This window comes from Puma concolor, chromosome E1, assembly GCF_028749965.1.
Source record: "Puma concolor isolate L17-30 chromosome E1, mPumCon1.1.hap2, whole genome shotgun sequence".
NCBI classification, from domain to species: domain Eukaryota; kingdom Metazoa; phylum Chordata; class Mammalia; order Carnivora; family Felidae; genus Puma; species Puma concolor.
Window position 1 is genome coordinate 2,946,365 of NC_141680.1, and position 22,265 is coordinate 2,968,629.

At 64.6% G+C, this 22,265-nt stretch overlaps 1 protein-coding gene across 9 annotated transcripts; it reads left to right on the forward strand.

Moving 5' to 3' along the window:
• Positions 1 to 197: 197 nt before the first annotated feature.
• KDM6B (lysine demethylase 6B) lies at positions 198 to 22,242 on the forward strand. 9 transcript variants are annotated; one of them, XM_086685868.1, is made up of 24 exons: positions 198 to 343; positions 7,219 to 7,335; positions 12,228 to 12,347; positions 12,609 to 12,751; positions 12,842 to 12,983; positions 13,167 to 13,265; positions 13,368 to 13,587; positions 13,670 to 13,762; positions 13,849 to 14,010; positions 14,090 to 14,290; positions 14,378 to 14,725; positions 14,830 to 16,961; positions 17,073 to 17,199; positions 17,324 to 17,429; positions 18,458 to 18,663; positions 18,756 to 18,820; positions 18,908 to 18,979; positions 19,066 to 19,214; positions 19,350 to 19,464; positions 19,564 to 19,751; positions 19,893 to 20,034; positions 20,339 to 20,465; positions 20,553 to 20,723; positions 20,856 to 22,242. In XM_086685868.1, exons 5-24 carry the CDS (start codon positions 12,847 to 12,849, stop codon positions 20,877 to 20,879), a joined length of 4,884 nt encoding a protein of 1,627 aa, XP_086541994.1. In that variant the 5' UTR covers positions 198 to 343; positions 7,219 to 7,335; positions 12,228 to 12,347; positions 12,609 to 12,751; positions 12,842 to 12,846; the 3' UTR covers positions 20,880 to 22,242. The 9 variants fall into 9 exon arrangements, with proteins under 9 accessions (XP_086541994.1, XP_086542002.1, XP_086541996.1 ...); XM_086685876.1 differs by having other exon boundaries at positions 18,911 to 18,979; XM_086685870.1 differs by lacking the exon at positions 198 to 343 and adding an exon at positions 1,824 to 2,617.
• The last annotated feature ends 23 nt before the right edge of the window (positions 22,243 to 22,265 follow it).

Sequence of the window (22,265 nt, forward strand, 5' to 3'; positions counted from 1 at the left end):
TCCGAATGGAATAGGGGTTCGTCCGGCAGGGATCGGGGCCGGACCCAGTAGGTTGCACCCAGCACCCGGCACCGGGTATCCTGTTCGGCACGTGCGCTGAGGCGAGCGGCACAGGAGGAGGAGGGGCGGGGCCCGAGAAGGGGGGGACTTCGGCGCGAGGGGAGGCGGGACCAAGGGAAGGGGGCGGGGCTGGGGCGCAGGGGGGGCGGTGTTTGTGTTGGAAAATCCAACTGCGCCACGGGGCGGAGCGGCCCCCCCAGCCCCGGCCTGGGAGAGGGGGGGGGCCGCTCGACCCCCTGGGAGACCTTGGGGAGCCTGAGCACCTGGGACACCCCAGAACCAGGTAACGGGGGGCCGCGGGGGCGTCTGGAAAGAGGGAAACCATCTCCGCGCAGGGGGGCGGGACGCCTGAGTCTCAGACTTGTAGAGCTGGGGGTGGACGTTTCGGTCCCTGCAAAGGCACTGCAAAGAAGATCGGGGCGCAGGACGCCAGGGTTCCCCAGAATGCAGGGCGGTGTGGGGGAAGAGCGGGCGGGCAGAAACCTTGGGTTCGGATGTCAAGAGGGGCCTGAAAGGACTCGCAGTTCCCCTGGGGCCGGGATTTCCCCTCCGCAACACTAGGTCGGGGCGGGGCGCGACGGTGCCTAACAGAAGGGCAGGACTGAAGGTCAGAGTCTGCAGATAGGCCAGGGTGATGGCCCTCTGAGGTCGGGTGTGGTCGGGCAGGGGTGCGTCTCCGGTCCCGGGGCCACTTCGGGTCTCCCTCCAGTCCCTCCCACGGTGAGGTGTGTCGCCTCAGCTTTGACCCTCGCGCCAGGAGCGCCGGGAGCCAGCCTCCCCGCGGGAGTCTTCGTGTCCACGCACCCCGCCGCCCCTCCATCCGTGGTCCTGCTACCCCACTCTGATGCTCCTCGCCCTCGCCCGGCTCGGGCCCTGCTCCGTGCGGACCTTCCCAGCGCAGCCACGAGATGGCGAGGGCGAGACGCGCAGCCCGAGCCGCGGGAGCAAGGGGGGGGGGGGGGGGGGAGGGGGAATGTAGCCGGCGGAGGGGCTGAAGCCCCCCGCCCGGCCAGAGAGAAAGGTGGGCCGAGGTGGGCGTCTGACTTCCTGTCATCTCGGCCCCTCACAGGAAATTGTGGGCGGGAGGGCGAAGGGCAGAGGCTGGGGAGGGGGCTGGACTCCCGTCTCCGCCTCCCTGCGCTGGAGTAAATAGTGGGGAGGGGGCACGCGGCTTGGTTACCAAGCAACGCAGATTCGCTTCCTGTCTGCTGTGGCTTGTGGCTGTGACCTGGGGGCGGGGCGACTGCGGGGAAGGTCGGGGGCAGGACGCCTCGGTCTCGGGACGGTACGAGCCCGGGAAGGACGGAGGGGAGGCCGCGAGCTGCGCTGCCGCCGAAGGGGGCTCGGCGGGCGTCCGGAGGGAGGCGGGACCCGGGCGCCACAAGGAGCGCCGCTCCGCCGACCTCCCGGGGGTTGCTTGCCCCGTTGCCGGAGTAACCGGAGAGCCAGACTCGGGAGCCGGATTCCCGAACTCTCGTGTCGGGCCAATCGGCTCCCGCGGAGGCCCCTGACGTCAGGGCCCTGGCAGCCAATGTGGAGGAGGCTTTATAGAGCGACAGGAAAAGGGAGAGGGGAGGGGGAGAGGTGGAGGAAGGGAGGGGGAAGCTGCTCGGGACCCGCACGTGCACTCCCACACGCTCGCGCCCACCCCCCTCCCTCCTCCGCACGCGCCCTAGTAGCCCCCTGCGCCTGCGCGGCGAGTCGCAGCTTGCAGCACTACGGCCGCACCCCCCCCCCCCCTCCCCGCGTTTGAATGTGTGTTTGCAAACTAGTCCTGGGCTGCGCTCCTCAGCCCCTCGGGATCCAGGCGTCTGGATCCGCCTGTCCCCTCTCGCTGGGTCTCCAACCACCACTGCCCAGCCTTGCGTGGGAGGGGTCGGCTACCTGTTTCCCACCGACCCCCAGCTGGCGCCCCACTCTCCCAGGTGGGCTGGGCGGAGCTGCGGTTTCCGGCCCCTTCTGCTCCGCCGGCGCCTTCCCGGGCTCTGGCTTAGGTTGCCTCCCCAGGGGGAACGGAACGGGTATCTGCGCCCCTTTGCGAGGCTTCAGTCGCTTGGGCTCAGCTGCTGTTGGCAGCGCGGGAGGGCGCTGCGGGGAAGTCCCGGCCGGCCCAGGTGACTCCCGCCGGGCCACCACGCCCCTTTTTCGCGTGGATGCCTCCTGTTTGATGCACCCCCAACCCTTCCCATCCCTAGCGTGTCTTCCCCACTCCTCCTCGTGCTCATGCACTTCCCCGGGCTCCTCTCGGGCTGTCTGTCCCGGGCTCCACTCGTCCTTCTCGGCTTCTCCCGGTTATATAACTCTTCCTCTCGCCGTGTCCTGGTTTCAACTCCACAGACTCCGCCCTGGAACGGCGCGGGGAGGGGCAGGAGAGTTGGGGACCCAGACAGGTTCCGGCTGGCGGCCGGCTGGGCCACGGGGGATCCCGCAGATGGGAGACGGAGCCCCGCGGGACCCGGTGCCCCCGCCCCCCACCTGCTGCCCCCCACCCGAGATCTCGCCCGGGAGAGAGAAGGCACAGTATCTGCGAGAGGCGTGTCGGGACTCCGTCAGAAATGTGGGTTGGGAGGTCAGGGCTGGAGGCGGGGAGGAGGAGCCGAGAAGCCCGAGTCCCTGGGGCTGGAGTGGTACTGGGAGTAAAAGAGATAAAGGCAAGCCGCCTGGGTTCCTTCTTCTTCTCCTTTTTGGGTTCCCAGAATTCCTAAGGCTATTTCCCAGGAAGCTTAGCCAAAGGCCCCTTTCCGCCCCTAGGGGTCAAAGGTCTGTGTTAGAGGTGGCCTGGGATGATGTCACCAGTGCACGTGCCCTGGGACGGTTGCCAGGCCGGAGGCCTCCTCCCCTTTCCATTCCGCCTCCCCCTCTCCCCCCCCCCCCCCACCTCTGCCCCGAGTCCGATTCCAACCCCGTGCCATCTTTTCCCCCTCTCCCTTCCCTTGGCCGTAGCAGCCTGCAGGTGGGAAACCCTGGCCTGGAGTTTTGTGAGGGGGAGGGGCACGGGTGTGGTGTGGCCCAAAGACTTTGCCCCCTTTGCTGGGCTACGGGAACCCGGGGTCACTTTTCCCCAGGTGGGTATGAGAACTTTCCTTCCCAGCCCCCTCCGCCCCGGAAGGAGCCTCCCAGCAGTCTTGCCGCTTTCCCACCTGCTGCATTGCTAAGTGTCCTATTGCCCCCCTCCCCATTTTGAGTTGAAGTGTGAGTGGTCGCAAGATAGCTACTCCCTGGAGAAGAGCTGTGTGTGGTTTGTGGCGTTCTGTAGACAGCAGCTCATCTCTGATCGTAGTTAGTGACACCCCAACAGTGACGAAAAGGGTCAGGAAGGAGTGTTAGACTGAAGAGTGCAGGTCTTTATTCTGTGTAGGTGGGTGGGTCAGTTTCCTGAGGGAGGGGGACTCGGTTGATAGTTATGACCGCCCTTCCCTATGGAGTTAAGTTCCCGGGTTTGGTTATGATCTTAGAAAAAATTGGTTTTTCTTTTAAAGTGTTCCGGAGCTTGGGCTGTCAGGTCAGACCCGGATTCTGTTCCCAGCTCTGCCACTTAGTGGCCATAGGGACTTGGAAAGGTCACCACCTCCCAGAGCCTCACATTCTTCATCTGGAAAATTTAAATATCAATACATACCTTCTTGGCTGTTGGGGAGGTGGGGGGGGGGGGGGATGAGATAATTTATGCAAAGCACTTCGCAAGGTGGCGGGTGCAGAATAAATACTGAATGAAGGCTTGTTATAAAATGCTTATTATTGTGGTTAAATCGTGATAGTTATGATTTTTGTGACTGTAGTTGTTAGGCCTGGTTCCAGCCGGCCAGGACCTTAGGAGTTGGTTCTGGAGGAGTGGAGAGTCGGTCTTAATTTGGCGGGTGGGAGGGAGGGGGCTGGGGATTAGCTCCCGCTGCTTTGTGCACTTTATTTGATGAGGGCTTTAGTCAGATTTGTATTGCTTTCTTTAGGATTATTTTTCCCCCCCTCTTGGAGAAGAAACAGCTAAGACTATTCCTCTGGCCGTGAAAATAAATAATTGTATTGTGGTTCTTGATTTTTAAGCAAGACCCCAGCCCCCTCCCATGTTCTCTGGAGCCTTTCAATTTTGCAAAGGGACTCTACAGCGGGGACGGGGCTTGGCTGAGGGGTGTGTAAAAAGGTTGGGGTGGGTGGGTGGAGAGAGACTAGTGCTGGGGGCTGGGGGGGGGGGGCGGGTAGTTAAAGGAAGAGACCGGAAGGGAGGAGGAGGGAGCCTGCTGGTGGGGAGGGAGGGAGGGGAGGAGGAGGTGGAGGAGGAGGAGGAGGAGGAGGAGGAGGAGGAGGAGGAGGAGGGAGGGAGGGGGTTGGGGAGAGCCTGCTACAGTTCTTTGTTTGACTCCGGGACTCAGGGACGGGGAGGAGGAGGGAGGGAGGCAGAGGCTGCGAGCGCCGGGGCAGGCCCAGGAGGCAGAGGAGGGACCGTCTCCCCCGCCCCCCCAGCCCCCACTCCCCCCCCTGCTGCTCCCCCCCCTCCCTACCCGGACTCCGGGGGCACCGCCGGGGGACAGACACCCAGCAGGTAACCCCGGCCTGGCTCGCCCTCCCTCCTCGGATTTTCCTCCACACCCTCCCGGATGACCCCTTTCCCCGATTCTGTCTCCCCGTTTTCCTCCGGCCTTGCCTCTTTTCCCTGGCCCTCCCTGTTCCATCTCCCCGACTTGGGCTTGTCGCCCGCTGGCCGCGCCGCCGTCTCGTGCAGCCCGACTCCCTTCCCCTCGCCCGACAGCCTGTGCGCCCCAGGTCTGCCCGCGGCACCTTTCGGGGCTCTGTCTCGCCGCTTCTCCTGGCTTTGCTTTCCTTCCGACCTGTCCCCTGGGGCTCTGAGTAAGGAGGCAGCCCCTGTCTTTTCCTCGCTCCCCCAGCTCCCCGCCCCCCCCCCCAACTCTGGCCCCCTTTCTCCTTCTAGCAGTCTCTAGGGGTGGGGAGAGAACCGGAATTTGGGGGGCCCTCCAGAGGGGCAAGGGGCTGTGTGTCGCTGGGGAAAGGGGCTGTGAGTGTGTGTGTGGGGTGGGGGTGGGGGCGGCTAGAGACCTGGCTGTCTCTCCGTTGTCCCTTTAAATGGCCCTCACATTTCTGGGGACTCATGGGGGGGAGGTGGCAAGCCGCCTGCCTGGGGGGCAGGGCCCTCGGTTTGTCCACACAATCAGGGGTGGTAATGATTTAAAGGGACAGCCTCGGTGTGGCCGCTGCCACCCTGCGCCGGCGGGAGGGGGAGCCGGCAGGCCGTGTCTGGGGAGGCTTGGCTGGTGAGCAGGGCATTTGAGGCTGAATCTGTCGAGGGGCCTGCCAGGTCTGGGACGGTGGTGCGGCTGGGACCTACGAGGAGGGGTGACAGCTCGCGGGGGCAGGGTTGGGGGCACTCAGCCTGGGCCTTCTCCCAGGCCCCACCTTTGGGTTCTCGGACTCCTCGGCCAAGAGTCCTTGAGTCCATACTACGGAGTCTGTTGGCCATCAGGTGGAGACCACCGGCCGGTGTGCAGGTCAGCTGCCCGGCTTGGGCACATTGGAGCTGGCCCTTCGGCTTCCCTTTTGTTGTTTGGCTCTGTGCACAAGAAAGCCCCAGCCCCTCCCCCAGCTCCCCCTTCCCGTCCACATGCCCCCCCCCCCCCAACACACACACACCCACCCCAGCTGTTGGACAGATGAATTACAGCCTCCGGCTTGGGGCCAGGGCTGGTGAGGGATTAAAGCTCTGGGGCTGGCCCTTTAAATGGCTGTGGGCACCTCCCCCACTCTGGTGTCCAGACACCCCATACACACCCTGGTGACCCCCTTGGCTGCCCCTCACTCCTTCTTTGGTCTGTCGTGAGGCCTGCCACTCCCCTCTCTCTAGGCTAGACCCTTCCCAGCACATCCCCTTCCCCTACAACACAGCCACATACACAAACACTACAGACTGCACGCGTGTGCCCGCACGCGCACACACGCGCGCACACACACACACACACACATACAGAGGCAAGCACACGCACACCCTCTGGTCCCATGTTCTCAACATCCCTGTCCTGGAAGGTTCCAGCCTCAAGCTTCCTTTCTGTAGCACAAGAACTTTGCCTGCCCAGCCTCCCTGGCCTGCAGCTGGCCACTACCTGGCTTGTGGGGGGCGGGGGGGGGGCCCTGCCTGGGTCAGGAGTGGCTCCTCCCTGGGGGCAGTGTCATCAGCAGCCCAGGCAGCTTGCAGCACATTGCGTCATGGAGGCTGGGGGCTGGAGGCCTGAGTCTCTGGGGCAGGGGGAAGGATGCGGGCTGGCCGGCCGGGGAATGGGGGGACTAGACTGGGAACCCCAATGTCTGGGACCTCAAGGGCAGGCAGCTGTGACTAAGGAAGCAGAAACCATAGGTCTCTGAGGAGTGAGTCTGAGATAAGGGCCAGACTTAGGTCTGACCCTAGATGGACACCTGATTCTTGACCCTGGACTTAGAAGACCTAGCTTTTTGTTTCGGAGGGGAGGGAAGGGACTGGGCCTCTGTCACCTTCTTGGGCCACAGAGAGGAAGGAGGTGATGGGGAAACAGGATATGGCCTTGAGGGGTGGGATGCAAGGGAGGCTTGCGGCAGAGGCCACTTTCAGACCCAGGCCCAGAGTCGGTCGGTCGTTGTGGAGGAAGGCTCCTCTCTGCTGGGCCCGTTCATCTAGTCTGGCCACCTGTGCTGCTCGCCAAGACCTGCCTGCACCCGCCTGGGGGAAGAGGAGGGGGCAGAGTCCAGAGGGTGGGGTTGACTGGTGTCTTGATAAGGTTAGGGGTAGGGAGGAGGCTGAGCTGGAGGCAGAAGATTGCAGGCCTGGGGCCAGGACTGAGGCCGACTTGGGTGCCGACGTCAGGGGCAATCGGGGCTACTCTGGGCCCAGGGACTGTCAGCAGGAGAGTTCGGTCCGAAGGGGACTCGTGGATTGGGTGTCCGCTGTGGACGTTCACAGATGCCGTAGCACGCTCCCCTTACCCTCTGGTCCAAGGCTGCTTCCTAAAGGGGAAGGCTGGAGGACCACCTTGGGGATGGCTTTTTCTGGTTGCCATGGAAACGGGTTCTCTCATCCCATCTGACCACCAGCACCAGGCTTCTCCTCAATAAGAAGACAGGGAGCACAGGGAAATTCTCCAGCCTGGGAGACCCCACTTCTAACTGGCTTTTTTCTTTCAGGTTCCCCCAGGCACCATGCCAGCCCCGTAGTACCGCCCCCCCCACCCACCGTGGTCTGCTGCACCCCACCACTGGGGCACTGGTTCCAATGAGACAGGGCACATCAAATTCCATCTGGTAAGTTCTGCTCCTGAGCAACAACCCCCACCCCCACCCCCACCAGTCCAGCTCTGGACCACATGCTTGAAGAAGAGCAGTATGGTCTGGATCGTGCCCACTCCTCAGAATGGTCCAGTCCAGCTCTGAGCATCCCCCCACCATGTGGTGCTGGAGTGGTTCAGCCTTCCTGGTTTATGGAGCGCCCCTCTGTTGCCCCCGAATGGTTCAGCCCTGTATTTCACCAGCCTCTCCACTACCACCAAAAAATCTCCCCCCAGTGCTACAACTCAGTTACTTCTGGAGTTGAATTAGACTAGAGTTTGCAAGGCTGGAAGGTAGAGGTGAGATAACCGGGGGGATTTTTCTTGCGGTGAGGGTGCCCTATAAGAGTTGGTGAGCAGCGTGGTTCGTGCATGGTGATTGGAAATGGATTTGGAGATGCCGGAGCCCACGGCCACAACAGCCTGCCGCTGTTGCCATGGCAATCGTGGCATCTCACCTTGCCTTCCAGCTCCCTTTCTGTTCCATTCTGTCCCCACGGTGCTACGGCATTTGCCTCCTCCCCGCCCCCCCTCCCCCCAAGTCTTACTTCTCTTCTGCTTCCCTCTCTTTGGGCCAGTTCTCTGCCTGAGGCTCTGTAGGAGAGGAGAGGATACCTAAGCCAGGGACTTAAGTTCTCTGAGTGTGCGTCGCACTGAGTTTTTGAGTGGGACTGTTTTCTTCTGTGTGTCTGGATTTGGCAAGATGGTTTGCACATTGGGGTGCCTCAGTGGAATTGTGTTGAATGAATGTGTTAACTGAATGAGCTTCACTGCCAAGAAAGCAATGGCTTCTGAGATCTGCTACAAGTGTCCTACCCACACCTGCTGTCGAGGACAGGGGACATTTGCGATGCTAGAGATGCTGGGGGTAGAACGGGGTGGGGGCGCAGGCAGGCTGACCCAGGAGATGGCCTGTGACGATAAAACCAAGGGAGGGAGAACAGGACAGAGGCAGATAGAAGAGTGGAAAGAATGAGGCCCTGGGAAGAAGCCCAGTTCTTCCACTCTCTTGCGGAGTGAACTTGGCCAAATTACCTAACCTCTCTGAGCCTCAATTTCCTCATCTGTAAAATGGGTTAAAAAAAAAAAGTACTTCCTAACTCAGATTTGCGGTGGGGGGAGTTTTAAAAAGGTATGTAAAGTGCTTAAGACGGTGCCTGGTGCCTACTAGTAAGTATTCACTAAATGCTAGCAATTATCATCATAATGGGAGCTGCAGGGAGCCTTGAGGATCAGCAAGGACGTTGAGGAATAGGACGGAACTTGATTGAAGGCAGACAGACGCCCAAATATCTGACTCAAACAGAAGGATCACTGATCCGGCAACAAGACGTCAGGATTCGGGAGGGGGGGGGGGGAGTGAGGCGAGGAGTCGGCGGGGTCAGCCTGCTCCAGTGTTTCCCAGACTCTGTTCGGGAACATGAAGGCAAACACAGAAGGGCATGTGCAGAGACACACGTGATCACGCAAGTGATGCAGAGGCAGACCCAGACAAAAGACCGAGACAGGAGCCAGGCAGACACACAGACAGAGACAGCCCCTCAGAGTCATGTAGACAGGCATAATGACAGGAACGCGTCAGACACAGGCACTGAAGGAGACGAGATGAGCAGATATGCAGGTGCACACAGAGACAGACACCGGGACGACCCACACACAGCCGACCTTGTCAGACACACTGGTGAACACAGCGGTCCAGTCAGAGGCAGACACAAGGCTCGCAGTGACACATAGCGGGCCGGGGCCGGCACTGTCACTCCTCGGTGGGGGGGCGGGGAGGGGCCAGCAGCGGGGGAAGGCTGGGGAAGGGAATCCCGAGCGGGCGGCCTGCCCGGGTGGCTGAGTCACAGCGGCGCCCCAGCCGGCGGCCCTCCCCTCCGCCTCCCCCCTCCCCCAGGTAAGAAGCGAGCCTGTAACCCCTCGCTTCCACCGGGCGGAACGAGGCCTGGCGGGGAGCGGGATGCGGCGGGTGCCGGCCCCGGCCCCGCCTCGGCGCGTCCGCGGACTGCGTGCGGGTGGGGAAGACCGTGTGTGCGGGGTCTTGCATTGGCCGGCATGTGAGTCTGCGTGCGCACGTCTGGCCCCTTCCCCCGCGTCCCGCGCGGCCGCAGCGGTGCGCGCCGGGGGCTCCTCAGGCCTGGAGCCGGGAGAGGGTTAAGTGGGTGTGATTGATGGAGTGGGTCTCTCTCGGGGCTCCGGGGGAGGGGGTCGGTTAAAGTCCCCGAGTCCAGAGCCCGGATGGAAGGGGCGGAGCTGGGCTTAACCGGGAGTGCCCGGATGGAGAGGGCGTGGCCTCGGCAGGAGCAGAATTAACCCTTTCTGGGCGGCCGGCCCCGGGGACTGTGGGTCGGGCGGGAGAGGCTGGGAAGGAATGTCTGCCCCAGAAGTATACCGTCCTCCCAGCCTGGCTGTGGCCGCGTGCGTCTTCCTCTCGCCTGCCTTCGGGGAGTCTGTGGGTGTCTGTCTTTGTGACTGCTGCCCGTGGCCGTCCCCTCCCCTTGGTTAGTACGGACACCGGGTGTCGGGGAGGGCTATTCCTGCCCCAAAGCGAGAGTGGAGGTGAGAGTGGACCGCGAGCCGGCGCCGGGGAACAGGTGTGAGCGCGGCGTCGAGGCTGGCGGGCGCGGGGAGGGGCCGTCGTGGGGGAAGACGAGAGGGGAAATTCCGCGGGACCGGTGGTGAGCGGTGTGTGGGCTGAGTTGTGTCTGCCTCTGACTGTGTGTCTGTGTGTGTTCAGGGAGGCGAGGGCTGAGTCAGTGGGAATAGGGGAAGGTTTTGTGGGTGACTCACGCTCTCCCACCCCAAGCCTGAATCAGACCCCGAGGGAGGGCTTTGTACGGGGGGCGGATGAGGAGTCAGGCGCCCGGGTCCCGGTGAATCCGAGGTGGTTGGCGAGAGTGAATGTGTATTTAGTGCACAGGAAGTTTTTGTTCTCCAGTGAGGGCTGCTGTACTCTGAGTACCGGCGTGGGGGGTTGTGGACAAAGGTGGAAAGTGGCTGGAGGGACGGGACTCAGTGCTTTAGGGAAAGCTGAGTCAGTTCCCCGTGGGAAAGGGGAAGTGGTGGAGGGGAAGTGTCATCATCGCAGAAGGGGAAGCTGCATTTCCTGGTAGCTGGCAGCGCCCTCGGCACCGCTTCGCAAACGGGGATCTGATCCTGCGATGCCTGAACCCCCGCCCCCCGTCCCCCCCCCCCCCCCCAACGTTAGCCCATGCGTGGTCCCGGACTTGGGTGGGGGAATGCGGCCCGGGCTACCCTTAGACCGCAGCCAAGCGCTCTGCTCGTCCCAGGGCTTTGGCAACTGACCGAAAGTCAGTGTGGTGAGCAGAGAGAGTTCGGGCAGAAACTCCGCTAGAGCCGCGGACACCGTCCGCAGAGCCCAAGCGTTCGCAGGGCTCGGCGGGGAGTGGCGCGCCGCGACCTGTAGGGTCCGGAGCTTAGCACGTAAACAGACCACCTTGTCCTGCGGAGAGAGGACTGTTTTCACCAGAAACCCGCCTGCCCTTGCGGGCTGGGTGGAAATTTCCCCACCGCGCAGACTTCTCTCGGCGAAGGCGAACTTTCCAGCCGCCCCCAGCCCCTCGTCGCGCGCGCTCCCCCGGCTTCCTGCCCGGCGCTCGCTCCAGCTGGAGCGCTGGCCCCGCCCCCGCCGCTTTGTACTCTACGCTCGCCTCTCGCAGCTCTTTGTACTCTAGACTCTCAATGGACCGATCCCGGGAGCGGAGCCGGCTCCCTACCTGCGGGGACGCCGGGTAGGCGAGGAAGAGGCGCGGGGACGGGGATCCTGGGCTCAGGCGACAAGGAAGAACTGGGGCCGAAGGGGAGGTGCCCAGAAGGGGGGCGCTGCGCCCGTCGTGGGTCGAGGCGGCACCGACGGGAAAGGGCGGGGGGGGGGGGGCGCCGCGAAGGAGGAAGTGAAACGGGTTCTGGGTTCTTTAAGGGAGTGGGCGGTGAGAGTGGGACAAGGGTGATGTCACCGCCTGTTGGGCCCCGCCCTCCTCCCTCCCGAAGGACCCCCCCCCCCTTACACTTACACACGCCGCTTCCGCTGCGCAAGTAGCCACGTCACGGGCAACCCCCGAAATCCCCCCTCCCTTGGGGGGCGGGGGCCACGTGGGCCGTGGGGAACCGCGTGGCCCCGACGGGGAAGGGCATAGAGGATACGGGAGCCACGCGAGAGGGGCCACTCGGGACCGCTGTGCGCGTCTTCTCAGAAGTTGGGGGATTAAAGGGAGATTTTGGTTTTGGGGGTCGGTTGGAACTGAAGACCTAGAGAGCCAGGGGAAGTAGAGGAGCTCCGGGAACTAGGTAGGCTGGGGGCCCCGACCGTAGTTTGGGATAGGGTCAGGCGTGGGGGGGGGGGGTGGTGGTGGTGGTGGTGGTGGAGCGCTCGGATCTCGGCGCGGGCGGGTTTGGGTACCGAAGTCGCCGTGACCGGCCAGCTCTCAGCAGTCACAGGGGGCACCCGGGGTGGGAGGTGAGGCACGGGGCGAGGTGAAGGGAGGAAAGGCAGCGACGCCTTTGTCTACGTTGTGCCTCCGTTTGCCGTCGGCCGGTCTTAGGGCGCCGGGGCCGGGGGCGTTTCGGGCGGTCCTGCCGGGAATACCGGCGACTCTATGGGTGCGTGGGACTCGCGGGTGGCGCCGTCCCCCAGGCCGGCCCGAGCGTGCGACGTGCCGCCTTCACCCGCAGGGGTCCCGGGCCCTGCCTGCGCCGCCGGCCCGGGTGTCAGGTCCGGGATGGAGACCCTAGGTGGGAGCCGCGGGGTCACCCCGGGGTCACCCCGGGCCGAGCCCGTCTGACCGGCTCCGCCGCCCCTCCTCCCCCGGCCGCGGCCGGGCTAACCTCGCTCTCATTGGTCCCGGCCAGGCTGTTACTGAGGCGGAGACACGGGTGATGATTGGCTTTCTGGCGAGAGAGGAAGTCCTGTGATTGGCCGGATCTCAGGAGCTCGCCGACGCCGTGCGAGGACGCTCCCACGGAGGCCGGGTAAGCCGCCGCGGCGCTGCCCCGTCCGCCCCAGTGGCTCCCGGCAGCGAGCCGCCGCTGACCGGCCGTCCCGCTCCCTGCCGCTCGTCCCGGCGCCTCGCCGCTCTCCCGGGCCTCCGGGGGCTCCTTGGGCGGCGTGGCCCTCCCCTCGGGGAAAGCCAAGGCCCGACTCCCGGTGCAGATGACTGCCCGGCCGGGCCCCTGGGCCTCAGCTGTGCGCTGGCCGGCTCACGGCACTCCTTCTCCTCCTCCCCTCCGCAGAATTGGCTGTGAAGGGCCCTGGGTGGCCGTCTGGGGGCAGTGGGCACTCCTGTCAGAGCGGCTGGAGCGGGACCGTCGCCCCAGAGAGCTGGGGCAGGGGGCCGTGCCCGATCTCCAGGGCTCCTGGGGCCACTGCTGACCTGGTAAGGGAAAGACCAGGGCTGGGTCGGCCGTGTGTATGCTGCTGGCTCAGCCTGTGCCCCCATGAAGATCTTGATCTCTCCTTGACTCAGGCTGGATGCATCGGGCAGTGGACCCTCCAGGGGCCCGCGCTGCACGGGAAGCCTTTGCCCTCGGGGGCTTGAGCTGTGCTGGGGCCTGGAGCTCCTGCCCGCCCCATCCCCCTCCTCGAAGCGCATGGCTGCCTGGAGGCAGGTGAGAACATGGGGCACCCCTCTCCCCGTCTCCACTCTTTGGTCACTCTCTGGGTTTCTGCTGATCTGTGGACCCCAGTGGGGTTCTCAGCTGCTTTCCCTTAGTCTCTCAGTGCCCTCATTTCTAAGTAGGGACGGGACCACTTCATCTTGCTGCACGTTAACAGACCCCTTCCGTCTCTAGGTGCTCTGCCAGCATCGGGCAGCCCCCACTCTCTGCTCCCCTACCCCCTTCACATGGCAGTAGCTCTGGACACCCCAACAAACCGTATTATGCTCCAGGGTGAGTGCGGAATCAAAGGTGCTGTAGATGGGACGTAAGCCTGGGGCCTCAGAAGAGGTCCCCCAGGCCTGACCAGCCCCCACAACTCCTTCTGCCCGGTAGGACCCCCGCCCCGAGACCCCTCCACGGGAAGCTGGAATCCCTGCATGGCTGTGTGCAGGCACTGCTCCGAGAGCCGGCCCAGCCGGGGCTGTGGGAGCAGCTGGGGCAGCTATACGAGTCCGAGCACGACAGCGAGGAGGCCATTCGCTGCTATCACAGTGCCCTTCGATACGGAGGAAGCTTGGCTGAGTTGGGGCCCCGCATCGGCCGACTACAGCAGGTGGGATGAGGCAGGGCCCGGGGGGCTGGGCTTGTGCCTTCTGGCTAGGCGCCCTCATCCTAACGTGTGCTTCTGCCCCCAGGCCCAGTTCTGGAACTTTCATGCCGGCTCCTGCCAGCACCGAGCCAAGGTCCTGCCCCCCCTGGAGCAAGTGTGGAACTTGCTGCACCTTGAGGTGAGATGGGGGCCGGTGGGGTGGGGAGGAGGCCCCTGGCTGGATCTGCACATGTGTCATTCTCTCTCCTTCCTTTTTGTTTTCAGCACAAGCGGAACTATGGGGCCAAGCGGGGCGGTCCCCCCGTGAAGCGAGCCGCTGAGCCCCCAGTGGTGCAGCCCGTGCCTCCTGCGGCGCTCTCAGGCCCCTCGGGGGACGAGGGCCTCAGCCCCGGGGGCAAGCGCAGGAGAGGCTGCGGCTCTGAGCAGGTATGGTCGCATGTAGGCCACGGGCCGCCGTGGGCAGGACTGGGCCGGGGTGCCGTTCTCACGCTCTCTCTTCTTCCAGACTGGCCTTCCCCCGGGGCTGCCGCTGCCCCCGCCGCCACTGCCCCCACCGCCCCCGCCGCCCCCCCCGCCGCCGCCCCCACCCCTGCCTGGCCTCGCCACTAGCCCTCCATTTCAGCTGAGCAAGCCAGGGCTGTGGAGCGCCCTGCATGGAGATGTCTGGGGCCCCGAGCGCAAGGGTTCAGCACCCCCGGAGCGCCAGGTGAGCCCCGATCGATTGCCCCTCGTCTCTTAACCACAAGTCCCCCGTCCCCCACGTGTCACTCGTGGCCCTTTGCCTCTCCCACAGGAGCAGCGGCACTCGCTGCCTCACCCGTATCCGTACCCGGCTCCGGCCTACGCCGCGCACCCCCCTGGCCACCGGCTGGTCCCGGCCGCACCCCCAGGCCCAGGCCCCCGCCCCCCAGGAGCAGAGAGCCATGGCTGCCCGCCTGCCACCCGTCCCCCCGGAAGTGACCTTAGAGAGAGCAGAGTTCAGAGGTCGCGGATGGACTCCAGCGTTTCACCAGCAGCAACCACCGCCTGCGTGCCTTACGCCCCTTCCCGGCCCCCTGGCCTCCCCGGCCCCACCAGCAGCAGCAGTAGCAGCAGCAGCAACAACACCGGTCTCCGGGCCGCGGAGCCGAGCCCAGGCATTGTGAGTTCCGGACCGCGGGTGGACTGCGGGTGGAGCGGGCGGTGCCACCCCCCCCCCCCCCTCCCCCGCCCAGCAGCCGCCGACCGCCTGTCCCCTGCTTGCAGCCCGGCGCTGATCATTACCAAACTCCCGCGCTGGACGTCTCCTCTCACCAAGGCCGCCTGGGGCCCTCGGCACACGGCAGTCGGAAACCGTTCCTGGCGGCTCCCGCTGCCACTCCTCACCTGTCCCTGCCGCCCGGCCCCCCCTCGCCGCCTCCGCCGCCCTGTCCCCGCCTCTTACGCCCTCCGCCCCCCCCTGCCTGGCTGAAGGGCCCGGCCTGCCGGGCAGCCCGCGAGGATGGGGAGATCTTCGAGGAGCTCTTCTTTGGGTCTGAGGGACGCCCCCGCCCTCCCCCACCACCCCTCCCCCACCGCGAGGGCTTCTTGGGGCCTCCGGCTCCCCGCTTTTCTGTGGGCACTCAGGATTCGCACACCCCTCCGACTCCCCCAGCCACCAGCAGCAGCAACCATGGCAGCCACGGCAGCAGCCCCACAGGGCCTGTGTCCTTCCCCCCGCCTCCCTACCTGGCCAGAAGTTTGGACCCCCTTCCCCGGCCCCCCAGCCCCAATCTGAGCCCCCAGGACCCGCCTCTCGCGCCCTTGACTCTCGCCCTGCCTCCAGCTCCTCCCTCCTCCTGCCACCAAAATACCTCAGGAAGCTTCAGGCGCCCGGAGAGCCCTCGGCCCAGGGTCTCCTTCCCAAAGACCCCCGAGGTGGGGCCGGGCCCCCCCCCAGGCCCCTTGAATAAAGCCCCCCAGCCTGTGCCGCCCAGGGTCGGGGAGCTGCCTGCCCGAGGCCCGCGGCTCTTCGATTTTCCCCCTACCCCGCTGGAGGACCAGTTTGAGGAGCCGGCTGAGTTCAAGATCCTCCCCGATGGGCTGGCCAACATCATGAAGATGCTGGACGAATCCATTCGCAAGGAGGAGGAACAGCAACAGGAGGCGGGCGCAGCCCCCCCACCCCCGCTGAAGGAGCCCTTTTCGTCTCTGCAGCCTCCGTTCCCTAGTGACACAACCCCGGCCGCCACTGCCACCGCCGCCCAGGAAGAGGAGAAGAAGCCACCACCAGCCCTGCCGCCACCGCCGCCTCTAGCCAAGTTTCCTCCGCCGCCCCCGCTCCCCCCACCGGCCGGCCCGGCCAGCCTGCTCAAGTCCTTGGCCTCCGTGCTGGAGGGACAGAAGTACTGTTACCGGGGGACTGGAGCCGCCCTCGCCACCCGGCCCGGGCCCTTGCCCGCCACTCAGTATTCGCCAGGCCCCCCATCAGGTGCTACCGCCCCGCCGCCCGCCTCGGCGGCCCCTAGCGCCCAGGGCTCCCCGCAGCCCTCCGCTCCCTCGGCATCTCACTTCTCTACCTCAGGCGGGCCCTGGGCCCGGGAGCGCGGGGCGGGCGAAGAGCCGGCCCCGGGCCCCATGACCCCCGCCCCGCCGCCCCCACCCCTGCCTCTGCCCCCTGCTCGGTCTGAGTCTGAGGTGCTAGAAGAGATCAGTCGGGCTTGTGAGACCCTTGTGGAGCGGGTGGGCCGGAGCGCCACGGACCCGGCAGGCCCGGTGGACACGGCGGGCCCGGTGGACAGTGGGACCGAGCGGCTGCTGCCTCCCGCCCAGGCCCGCGAGGAGAGTGGCGGGGTGGCGGCGGCAGGACCAGGCGGCAGCAGCAAGCGGAGGCAGAAAGAGCACCAGAAGGAGCACCAGAAGGAGCACCGGCGGCACAGGCGGGCCTGTAAGGACAGCGTGGGTCGGCGGCCCCGAGAGGGCAGGGCAAAGACCAAGGCCAAGGCCCCCAAAGAAAAGAGCCGCCGGGTGCTGGGCAACCTGGACCTGCAGAGCGAGGAGATCCAGGGTCGCGAGAAGGCCCGGCCCGATCTTGGCGGGGCCTCCAAGGCCAAGCCACCCACGGCTCCTGCCCCTCCACCGGCCCCCGCGCCCCCTGCCCAGCCCACAGCGCCCTCGGCTCCCGTTCCCGGGAAGAAGGCTCGTGAGGAAGCACCAGGGCCACCAGGTGTCAGCCGGGCTGACATGTTAAAGCTGCGCTCACTCAGCGAAGGGCCCCCCAAGGAGCTGAAGATCCGCCTCATCAAGGTGGAGAGTGGGGACAAGGAGACCTTTATCGCCTCCGAGGTGGAGGAGCGGAGGCTGCGCATGGCGGACCTCACCATCAGCCACTGCGCTGCTGACGTCGTGCGTGCCAGCAAGTAAGTTCCAGGAGGTGGCCCCCCACCCCAGGCTGCTGGCCCGGCCCAGTGGGGGGCTCCCTTCCCCATCACCCTGATATTCCTGCCCTCATGTCCCTATCTTCCCCACAGGAATGCCAAGGTGAAAGGGAAGTTTCGAGAGTCCTACCTTTCCCCTGCCCAGTCTGTGAAACCGAAGATCAACACTGAGGAGAAGCTGCCCCGGGAAAAACTCAACCCGCCCACACCCAGCATCTATGTACGTATGACCCCCCTGCCATGGGTTCTGAGACTGCGTCTGGGCCGTCAGGGGCAGTGGGGGAGGGGGCTCAGAGCCGGGGGCAGGGCTCTCACCCTGGCCCTGTCTCCTTGTCATCTCTCAGCTGGAGAGCAAACGGGACGCCTTCTCACCTGTGCTGCTGCAGTTCTGCACAGACCCTCGGAATCCCATCACCGTGATCCGGGGCCTGGCGGGCTCCCTGCGGCTCAGTGAGTATGGAAGGGCAGGCGGGTGAGGGGAGGCCTCGGAGGGCCCCCATGCTTGCAGACCCCGGACTGCAGCTCTCACGAGCTATCCTCAGTCCTCCGCACGCCCTACTTGAGGCCTTGGGCTTTCTTCCCATCACTGTGTCCCCAGCACTGGATAGAGGGGCAGGGGATGGAACCCAGGACCTGGTTAGGGTCACTTTTGGTTTTCTTGATCGATTAGGATGAGAATACAGAGTATACAAAACCCCTGCCGGCCCATGGTTTGGGGATTTTTTTTTTAAAGTTTATTTATTTTGAGAGAGAGCGGGAAGGGGCAGAGAGAGGAGGGAGGAGAGAGTGAGAGTGGGGAAGGGCAGAGGGGGAGAGAGAGAATCCCAAGCAGGCTCCACACTCAGCACACAGTCTAATGAGGGGCTCGATCCTACGACTGTGAGATCATGACTCAAGCTGAAATCAAGAGTCCCAAAGTTGGTTACTTAACCCATCGAGCCACCCAGGTGTCCAGGGCTCTCTTTTTCAGCGCTTTATCGTGCAAAAAAATTTTTATCGGGCAAAATTCCAAACAAAGGTACTTACGTACAAACGGAAACCACCCAGAAACATAAAAGGCAATCGTCTTTCCTCTATGTCCGTAGTATTCTCTATACCCGTATATCCTTCCTTCTCACCGCTGTTAGCATGAAGCGTGCTCTAGGCTTGTGCTTACCTAAATCTCTGGTTGGATCCAGCGATAACTTAAGGAAACTGCCATTCATTGAGCGCCTATTAAGTGCCAGGTGCAGTGCACCTGTGGCCTCACGCACACCTGAGGACTCTCCTGGAGGTGCCTCGACTCAGAGCAGCAGCAGGAGAAAAGGGGGTCGCCCTGGGAGGACCAACCTTCCCAGCTGCGTGTGGGGCTGGGCTGGGCTGAGCTTCCTGAAGCTGGGGGGGGGGGGGGGTGGCGGGGAGAGGCTTGGGGAGGAAGAAGGCCCTCGCTCCATGCCCTCCGCCCTTGCCCCGACGCCCTGCTCGGTCCTGCCTTGCAGACTTGGGCCTCTTCTCCACCAAGACGCTGGTGGAGGCGAGCGGCGAGCACACGGTGGAGGTGCGCACCCAGGTACAGCAGCCTTCGGACGAGAACTGGGACCTGACGGGCACGCGGCAGATCTGGCCTTGTGAGAGCTCCCGCTCGCACACCACCATCGCCAAGTACGCGCAGTACCAGGCCTCGTCCTTCCAGGAGTCCCTGCAGGTGCGAGGGCTGCCCGGGCTGGGGGTGCGGGTGGGGGGGTTGGGTTCCCGGCGGCACCGACCCCAGCCCGCCTCCCCGCTGTGACCCAGCAGGAGGAGAAGGAAAGCGAGGATGAGGAGTCAGAGGAGCCCGACAGCACCACGGGGACCCCTCCTAGGTAGGTCCCGGTCGTCCGCCGCCTTCGTGTCCTTCCCCTTCCCTTGGCCGGCGGGTCTCCGTCAACCCGTGCTCTTTGCCCCGGCAGCAGCGCGCCAGACCCGAAGAACCATCACATCATTAAGTTCGGCACCAACATCGACCTGTCTGATGCCAAGCGGTTAGTGCGGCTGGGGGCAGGGGCGCTGCCGGACCGGCAGGGGTCGGGGGCGGCCTCTCACTTCTGTGGCACCTTCGCCACCGCAGGTGGAAACCCCAGCTACAGGAGCTGCTGAAGCTGCCCGCCTTCATGCGGGTCACCTCCACGGGCAACATGCTGAGCCACGTGGGCCACACCATCCTGGGCATGAACACCGTGCAGCTGTATATGAAGGTTCCCGGCAGCCGAACGCCAGGTGCGCTCCTCACCCGGGCGCGCGCGAGGGGGCGGGGCTGCCGCTCCGCCAGCCAATGGGGGCCCGGGGGCGGACCGGGCGCGGAGCGCAGGCCGGGCTGCCGCCTGCCATGCCGTTCTCTGTCGCCCCCTGCAGGCCACCAGGAGAACAACAACTTCTGCTCCGTCAACATCAACATCGGCCCTGGCGACTGCGAGTGGTTTGCGGTGCACGAGCACTACTGGGAGACTATCAGCGCCTTCTGCGACCGGTGCGCGCCACCCTGGCCCCGCCAGATACACCTCCTCCCACCCCCCCCAGTCCCGCCCCGTCCCTGTGGCTTCCGTCTGACCCTGTGGCCACCGCGCAGGCACGGCGTGGACTACCTGACTGGTTCCTGGTGGCCAATCCTGGATGACCTCTATGCTTCCAATATCCCCGTGTACCGCTTCGTGCAGCGCCCCGGAGACCTGGTGTGGATTAACGCGGGCACCGTGCACTGGGTGCAGGCCACCGGCTGGTGCAACAACATTGCCTGGAACGTGGGGCCCCTCACCGGTGAGTGGGCGGGGCCCGTGGGGGGTGAGCCCCGTGGGTGGCCGAGCTGGACGGCAGCCGGCTGCCAGGGAAGGGAGGGCCTGGGGGCCAGCGTGGCCGCGGCTGCTTGAGATGCCTCCGTTTCCCCCTCTGGCCCCGCAGCCTATCAGTACCAGCTGGCCCTGGAACGATACGAGTGGAACGAGGTGAAGAACGTCAAGTCCATCGTGCCCATGATTCACGTGTCCTGGAACGTGGCTCGCACGGTCAAAATCAGCGACCCGGACCTGTTCAAGATGATCAAGTGAGCGCCCCGCTTGGGAAGAAGACCATCTCCACCCAACTTGGCCCCGCTCTTGTCCTTTCTGTCGGATTCCACCCCGTCTTCCTTCTTCTCTGCCCCAGACCACGTGCCCTGCACTGTACCCGCTCCCGCTCCGATGAGCTTTATTTTCCTGCGGCCCAAATAGACAAGAGCCGCATGTCCACTGTGAGCGATGCCCAGGTCAGGGGCCGTGACCCCAGCCTGGAGCCGGGAGGCCCCGCCCCGCTCGGTCGGCCTCACGGCCCCCCCTCGCCTCCCCTCCCCTCCCTCTGCACGCGCGCAGGTTCTGCCTCCTGCAGTCCATGAAGCACTGCCAGGTGCAGCGCGAGAGCCTGGTGCGGGCCGGGAAGAAGATCGCCTACCAGGGCCGGGTCAAGGACGAGCCCGCCTACTACTGCAACGAGTGCGACGTGAGTGGGCCCGCCGCGCCCTGGAGGGAGGTGCCCCCGCCGCCCCCGCTCCCCGTGACCGCCCCCCTCCCCTGCGCCCCGTCCCAGGTGGAGGTGTTCAACATCCTGTTCGTGACCAGCGAGAACGGCAGCCGCAACACGTACCTGGTGCACTGCGAGGCGTGCGCGCGGCGGCGCAGCGCGGGCCTGCAGGGCGTGGTGGTGCTGGAGCAGTACCGCACCGAGGAGCTGGCGCAGGCCTACGACGCCTTCACGCTGGTGAGGGCCCGGCGGGGGCGCGCCCGGGGCCGGGGCCCGGGGAGGTGGGGGGGGGGCAGGGGGCGGGGCGCGGGCGGAGCACGGCGCCCGCCCCCGCGCCTGAGCCCGCCGCCGCCGGTTTTCTCCCCGCAGGCCCCCGCCAGCGCGTCGCGATGAGGCCGGACGCCCCGCCCGCCCGCCTGCAGGGCGCCGCGGGGCCACCAGCACACGCCTGGGCTGGACCTAGGTCCCGCCTCTGGCCGGGAAGGGGGTGTCGGGCCCGGCCCTTCCGCCCCATTGGCAGCTCCCCCCTCACTTAATTTATTAAGAAAAAAAGTTTTTTTTAACAAATAAGAGGAAAAAAGGAAAAAAAATGGGAGACGGGGGAGGGGGCTGGCAGCCCCTCGCCCGCCAGCGCCTCCCCTCACCGACTTTGGCCTTTCTAGCAACAGACACAAGGACCAGGCTCCGGCGGCGGCGGGGGTCACATACGGGTTCCCTCACGCCTGCCGCCCGCCCGCCCGCCCGCCCGCCCGCCCGGCGCAGACGCTCGCGGCTCGTGTTTGTACATAGACGTTACGGCAGCCGAGGTTTTTAATGAGATTCTTTCTATGGGCTTTACCCCTCCCCCAGAACCTCCTTTTTTACTTCCAATGCTAGCTGTGACCCCCCTGTACATGTCTCTGTTTATTCACTTGGTTATGATTTTTGTATTTTCTGGGTTTTTTTTCTTTTGTTGTTTGTTCGTTCTTGGTTGTTTTTGGTTTTTCTTTTTTTGTTCGTTTTGTTTTTTAATTTATAACAGTCCCACTCACCTCTATTTATTCATTTTTGGGAAAACCCGACCTCCCGCACCCCCCAAGCCATCCCGCCTGCCCCTCCAGGGACTGCCCGCCTCCGGGCTCTCCCCGCGCCCCAGTGTGTGTCCGGGCCCGGCCCGTCCGTCTCCGCCCGTCCGCCCGCGGCTCCAGCCGGGTTCTCATGGTGCTCAAACCCGCTCCCCTCCCCGACGTCCTGCACTTTCTCGGACCAGGCCCCCACTCCCGACCCGACCCCGACCCCGCCTGAGGGTGAGCGACTCCTGTACTGTAGGGGAAGAAGTGGGAACTGAAATGGTATTTTGTAAAAAAAAAAAATAATAATAATAAATAAATAAAAAAATTTAAAGTTTTAAAGAAAGAACTATGAGGAAAAGGAACCCCGTCCTTCCCAGCCCCGGCCAACTTTAAAAACGTGGACCTTCCCCTCACACCCCTCCCTCCCCCACTTTTCTTTTTAAGCGTGAACCAGCCCAGGGCCAGGGCCTCACTGGGGCAGGGACACCCCGGGATGAGTTTCTCTGGGGCTTTATTTTCGTTCCGTCGGTGGTTTTTTTCCTCCCACGCTGGGGCTGCGGAGGGGTGGGGGGTTTACAGTCCCGCCCCCTCGCACTGCACTGTCTCTCTGCCCCAGGGGCAGAGGGGTCTTCCCAACCCTCCCCCTATTTTCGGTGATTTTTGTGTGAGAATATTAATATTAAAAATAAAATCCGAGAAAAACATCCGGTTTGGATACGGTGCTGGG